The 7,576-nt window shown below is 25.8% G+C and overlaps 1 protein-coding gene across 1 annotated transcript; it reads right to left on the bottom strand.

Annotated features, from left to right (window-relative positions):
- Nucleotides 1-6,322: 6,322 nt before the first annotated feature.
- Nucleotides 6,323-6,694, bottom strand: LOC136089680 (uncharacterized). Its single transcript, XM_065815733.1, has one exon. It carries the CDS (start codon nt 6,692-6,694, stop codon nt 6,323-6,325), a length of 372 nt encoding a protein of 123 aa, XP_065671805.1.
- Nucleotides 6,695-7,576: the final 882 nt, after the last annotated feature.

Below are 7,576 nucleotides of genomic sequence, written 5' to 3'. Positions count from 1 at the left end.
ATTTACACCGAATTTAATACCTATTTTTCTCTGACTGACCCTTTTTAGATTGTTGACGAGTCTCGTTAATTCGGCTTTCTTTTCTCTAGTCCAGGATGTCGGACGACCAGGGTGCTTTCTATCAGAAAACAATTGAACAGTTTCAAGTCTTTTTAGGTTATCATATATTGTACTTCGAGCAAATCCTTCCTTTTCAAAATGATTTACGATTTATTTATTTTTTAATATTAGGTTTATTTACAAAAAACATTTTTAGTCGCTTTCAAAAAGATTCTCGTTCAGCTGCATTTAACCTCATTTTAAACAATTGTGTTTCAAATAATAAAGTTTGTATTTTATAGAACGTTTATGCCTACGCCTAAAACCATAAAAACTAATTATTATGCTCAAATAATGAAATTAGGATTTGTCCGATAACTTCCGCATCACCCGTTATTTTACCTTGTTTTCAAAATTACTTGAGAGAATAATGTACAATAGGCTTTTTAATCACTTATCAGAAAACGACATGTTGTATTCAAAATAATTTGGTTTCAAAAAAAAATTCAACGGAGCATGCAGTGGTTGAACTAGTCAATCAAATATTAAGTGCATTCAGTTGTAACTACTTTACCTTAGGAGTTTTCATTGATCTGTCAAAAGCTTTTGATACCATTAATCATAATATACTAATAAAAAAACTTGAATACTATGGGGTAAAAAATAACAATTTACTTTGGTTCAAAAGTTATTTAACCGATAGAAAACAATTTATAGTGTATGAACAAAAACAAACATTCCCGACTGCCATAACATGTGGGGTTCCCCAGGGCTCTATTTTAGGACCACTGTTTTCCTAGTGTACATTAATGGTTTAAATTCAGCAACAAATCTATTAAATTGTTTTTTTTTTGCAGATGAATCCAATCTCTTTTATTCCCACAGTGATATTAATACACTATTTAAAACAACAAACGAACAATTATTGAAAGTTAATGAGTGGTTTATAAGTAATAAACTTTCTCTAAATGCGGATAAAACCAAATTTATTTTGATGGGAATATTTTTTGATTTATTCACAAAGTGAATAAGTCAAAAAATATTCTCATCAAATTGCCTAATTTAATAATCAATAATACTAACATTAAAAGAGAAAACATAGTAAACTTTCAAGGCGTAATCTTAAATGAACATTTACGCTGGAGTTTACATATAAAAAGTAATGAAAATAAAATATCAAAAAATTTAGCAATGATATATAGGACTAAACGATTTTTAAACAATAATTCTTTAAAAAGTTTATATTTCTCTTTCATTGATTGTTATTTAATTTATTGCAATATTGCATAGGCAAGTACAAACCATACAAAATTAAAAAATTGTACTGTAAACGAAAACACGCGTGCGAAACAATTTTTGGAGCTGATGGAACTGTACCTTGTGAGCCTCTTCTGGGTATACTAATAACTTAAGTTTATATAAAATCAACTTACACCGAGTTTTAATATTCATGTGTAAAACAAATATAGGATTATCTCCTAAAATATTTCAATCCTATTTTACAAAAATATTACAAAATAGTTCATAAACATCCAAAAAAATTTTCAAATAACAACTTAGTTGTCCCAAAATACTATTTAAAACTAACTTCATATTCAGTTTTTTATCGTGGAGCTTACTTGTGGAAAATGTTTCCCAAAATTGTAAATACACATAAAACTAGTATAGAGCAGTTTAAACATGAATCAAAACAGGCATTCTTACTTATGGATTTTAATATATACAATTTTAAATGTTTTTTTAAATTAAAACTCAAATACAAAAATATAGTTAATGCAAAAATTATGTCTCTGAGTGTATCAACATTTTTTTTTATTACATTTATTATGGTATTACCTCCTGTGGCGTTTGCCAATTTATTCACGTTGTTTCTACGAAGTATACTAATTTCTTTATGTTATTTCTATGGTGTATATTAATTTATTTACTTTTTATTTTTAAATCTTAGTTTACATTTTTAAGTTTTAAGCAAATGATAATATCTTATTTATTTTTTCTTATTCATTTGATCTTACTCTTTCCTTAAATTTTGATTTTTTAAATTTTTCTTTAAATGGCAACGAATTGTTATCTATTTTACTTTTGTATTTTTTAATAAATAGTTTGTTAACTATAGATATTTAAATATTACGCTTTTTGTATATACGTGAGAATGGTGCTCGGTGATAAGGCTAAATAAGTCTTCTTCTTGCCCCTCCAATATTTATTTTTATTTATATGCTTCGAAACTGTATATATTATTAAACGGCAAAATAAAAAAAAAAAAAAAAAAAAAACAGCAAAAAGCTCTTCAAAATTTATAACAAGAATACTGTTAAAATTAGTTGCTGTTGTATGGCAAATTAAATCTATTATTAACGCACACAATCAACAAATTTTGCGCTGTTATAATACCCCCCAATGTTAATACCCCCGATGCTAGAAAACGTAGCTGTATTAATAAAACTATTTGTCAATTAGGAAATCAATGTCAAATTAAAAATATTGTTTATAAATCTATTTTTGCTCCACGCAACTTTAATTATACAAAAAAATCTTACATTGCACAGTGGGCCAGTGACTGGACAAAAGTATAAAAACCAAAATCAGAATTTTGATGTCTAAATGGTTTCAAACCATTATAAAGATATTATAAAACAATTTAAAACCGTTTATATACACCTAAAGTTTTAATGAATACACTAACGATGAGGTTGAAGTAGACGCGAATGTAAATTAGAAAAAAAAATGATAAAGAGAAAAATGTTGTTTAAAAATTGATGGAAATTAATAACATTTACATAAAATATTGCGCTTTTTAAATTATTATAATATAACTCTATATATTATTTGGATTTTAACAGTTGTTAGACTAAAATTAGTAAATAATTACCTTACTTATAGCAATTTTAAATATGCTTAGTATGTTATATTTTAATGTCTAACTTTTGCTTTTAATTGACAATATATTTTTTTTATTGCTATATATTGCTTTTATACTCAAATATTTTAAGCCTTATATATGTTTGCTTTAATAATTTCATAAATCTGGCTGTCACTAGGCGCCACTTTGGTTTTCTTTTACGTTTGAACTCTTTTACCTAACAAAAAATCTGAAAATGAGCTCAAAAATTTTTATTTGCACAAAATTTAAAAAAATGCGGAAAACATATAATACGGTCTTACTCATGTTAAACGTATTACTGAACAACAATATATATATATATATATATATATATATATATATATATATATATATATATATATATATATATATATATATATATATATATATATATATATATATATATATATATATATATATATATATATATATATATATATATATATATATATATATTTATCCTAATTTAAATTTTGTTGTTAATAATTTAGCGTTTGTGAAACCAAATGGATTTGATAATCTATTTTGGTTGGTTTGGTTGTGGCTACTCATTTTAGGTGTTGAAATACTGTTTTTATTTAGGCTTAATAAGTGTCATAAGAAACAAAGTTCACTAATTTATTTGACTCAACAGTCAGTCAATACATGAAAAAGAAGACAGTATACTTGTATACTGTATACGGCAGTATACGACTTTATTAAACAACAAGATTTGGAGTTTCATAGTAAAAAGTTTGAGACTCAATTTCGTGTATTCATTTTGATTATGGTCAGAGATGGATTAAAAGTAAACCAACCAGTGCAAAGTTTATTAGAAAGAATTCAGCTTGACTTGAAAATGATTTTAATACCACATTAATGAAGGATAGTAAAAATAAACAACTCGGCAGACCTACATTATTATTTCAAGAACCATCATCAAAAACAAAGAAAAGAAAAGTTGCAGCTTTGTCAGATTCAAATTCTTGTGAGTTATTGTTTGCTGAGCTTGTACTACTTGTAGCATACAATGTCAAAGATTTTTGGTGAATGTAAATGCAACAAAATAACCATACAAGTTTTAAAAATTCTGAAGACGCTCGTAAAATCTGCTAATTAGAAAAACTAATTAATTAAGGTAGAATATAGTTTTTTTTTTACAGGAAAACAAGTTTATCTAGTAACGTGTAATGGCACGTGAAATAACATTAGTTAATCATATTAAACTTAAATAAGTTTTTCTTTTCACGAGCGAGGATCTCATAATAAAATACGTACTAAATAGTGTACATAGCACAAATAAAACATATACAACTAATAAAAGTTAGCTGTTGCTAAGCAAAATTAGGTATCCATAGCAACTAAATAAAAAATATATTCATTTTTTTAAAAAGCGCGACCTTATTTGGTACTTATGTAAAATTTGGTAAACATAGCACTCGTAAAAGTATCTGCAAATACCAAACCAGAATTTTGCTATCCAAAATTTAGTATCCATAGCAACGAATTAAAAAAAAAATAACACCTTCTTATGAAGCGCACACATCATATTATTACTCATCCTAATTTTAGTCAATATATAGCTCTAATATTAAACTAGTTATAAATTTTGTCCAGTAAAAGTGAATTCTGGCCCACTGTGCATTGGTATTAGCAAAAGCTCGCACAAGCTCGAGCTTTATATCTGAGCGCTCAGATATAAAACCACATAAGATCTCTTAATTTCTAAAAAGGTCTGGAAACTTAAGAAAACAGGTACCCATGCAGCACAAAACATTGGGGCAGCGTTGGCCTAACATTTCCAACAATGTTCTGATATTAGTCCAACGTAATGTACTGCTCGGGTATTGTACCAAAAATTGATAAAGTTGTAATTTTTAACGATTTTTTTTAACGGTTTTTAAATGATATGGCTGAATGATTGTAGAATACCATCAAACTTTAAGTTCTATAAAAAGTTGTATTATATATTTATATACATTTACTTGTATATTATATATTTACATATATATATCTATCTATATATATTTATCTATCTATCTATCTATCTATCTTTATATATATATATATATATATATATATATATATATATATATATATATATATATATATATATATATATATATAGATAGATAGATATATATATATATATATATATATACATATATATATATATATGTATATAGATATATATATATATATATATATATATATATATATATATATATATATATCTATATACAGATATATATATATATATGTATATATATATATATATCTATCTTCTATATATATATATATATATATATATATATATATATATATATATATATATATATATATATATATATATGTATATGTATATATATATATATATATATTTATATATATATATATATATATATATTATATATATATATATATATATATATATATATATATATTTATATATATATATATATATATATATATATATATATATATATATATACAGCGGTGGCTAAAAATTAAAGACCACTCGTTTTTTTTTTTAATTTATTTTTTACCGAAGTTTAATTTTTTTTGGGGAAAAGGTATCAAAAAAAGAAAAAAATTTTTAGAAATAATTTTTTTTTTATTTTTTTTTTTTTATATAATAATTTATAATTTTTTTTACAAAATAATGTTAAAAAATTGGAAAACTGACTAGTAAAAAACATAAATGGGAAAAAAAATTGGTCAAAATTTTAAGACCAGTTTCAAAAATCTTTCAAAAAGCAATAAAAAAATAATTTAGAAACGTGTTGTTCCTCCATTTGTTTTCAAGCACTTTTGTACTCGTTCTGGCATTGAATTCATTAAAGTTTTGATTACTTCATCAGGCACATTTTTCAAATGATGAGAGATAGAAGATTTCATATCTTCCAATTGTAAAGTTGTTCTTTACCAAGCTTGTGATCAAGCCACGACCATAAATTCTCTATTGGATTCAAGTCTGGACTATTGGCAAGCCATGGAAGCACTTGAATTTTATTAGAATTTAACCAACCGCTAACAACATGCGCTTTATGACACGGCGCATTATCTTGCTGGAAAATAAAACCATCTTGCAACTGCCATAAATCAATGCTAGGAATAAGCGAGTTTTCCAAAACTTCGATGTACCTTTTTTTGTTGAGTCTACCATCGAATAAATGAAAAACGCCAACTCCACAGGCACTCATACAGGCCCAAATGCCTATTGAACCACTGCCTTGTTTTATTCGTTTTAAAATGCATGATTCATCGAACCGTTCGCTTGGAAGTCTACGCAACATTACGCGACCTTTTCTGCTGTCTACCTCAACGTTCATTTCATCACTAAAGACCATACGGCTCCACTGATCTGTTGACTAATTTTTATGTAGTTTGCACCACTCTTTCCTGGCAAATTTTTGTTTTTTATTTAAGCGTGGTTTTTTTTGCAGCAGCACGCCATAAATAATTTAAACTGTGGAGGACCCTTTGCACAGTTCTCGGGCTTGCTTTCAGACCATTCGACAGTGTCCATTTCGTAGACAAGTCTGTAGATGATGCTTGTCTGTTTTCTTTCATTAATCTCACTAACGAGCGAACATCACGGTCATTTGAAATTTTATTGCGTCCAGTCCTATGACGATCATTAATTGACCGGGTCTTTTTGTATCGTTGAATTATGTTAATAATGCAAGAGTGAGACCTTCCGAGCTTTTCTGCTATTTGTCTGATGCTATAGCCTTCTTCTTTTAATACAAGAGCCGCGTATCTGTCTTTTTCTTTGATCTTTGCACGCATTTTTGCAATATTTTTATATCCTTATTGCAATTCAAAAAATAAATGTTTATTTGATATCGAAACTCAGGTTTCGACATTTTATTTTATAGCCAACGTAATAAGCATCTAAGACAGTTAAAAAAAATAATGGATTATTATTTTTAATAAGTGCAAATTAGAGATTTGAAAGTGGTCGTTACATTTTGTCCAATTTATTTAAAGAAGATTTATAAGTACTCATCAGTTTTTTAATAAGTTAAACGCTATTTAATTAGAATTAGATTAAAAAAATTATACCACTTTAATCCGTATGTTTTAATTAACAAGATATTAAAAAAAAAAATTTAATATGTCAATTAGAATCTTCTTAATTTTAATTTAAAGATTAAGAAACCAAGTAAAAAATGAGTGGTCTTTAATTTTTGGCCACCGCTGTATATATATATATATAGTTTTAAAATTTATACATTTTAAAATTGTATATTTACAGTAGTTAAGACATTTTCGACTTCCTGTAGTTTTCATTTTTAGTATAAATTGAAGTTTTATTAATTTGATCATTTATTTCTGATGAGTCTTCATTGATGAAACAAAGTGTTAAATGAGAAAAATTTTTGTTAAGTGATTTTCTACTAATTTATATTTGATTAAATCTTACTTTCAGAGTTTGAGTTAAGTGACAAAAATTTTGGAAAATGATTAGATATATCTAGTTTTAGAATACCTGTTTGGACATCATTGTCGGATATATCTGTTGTAATAATAATTCGATCAAAGACGTTTTTGTTATTTTGGTTGTCCGATCGATCAAGGGAATAGCTCCAGTTTAAAAAAAAAATTGTAAAAGTTTTTAATTTTATTATCTTCATTGTATAGAAAGCAATTCATACTTAAGTCCCGAAA

This window comes from Hydra vulgaris, chromosome 13, assembly GCF_038396675.1.
Source record: "Hydra vulgaris chromosome 13, alternate assembly HydraT2T_AEP".
Taxonomy (NCBI): domain Eukaryota; kingdom Metazoa; phylum Cnidaria; class Hydrozoa; order Anthoathecata; family Hydridae; genus Hydra; species Hydra vulgaris.
Note: the sequence above shows the minus strand (reverse complement) of the source record. Positions and strands in the feature narration are given on the sequence as shown.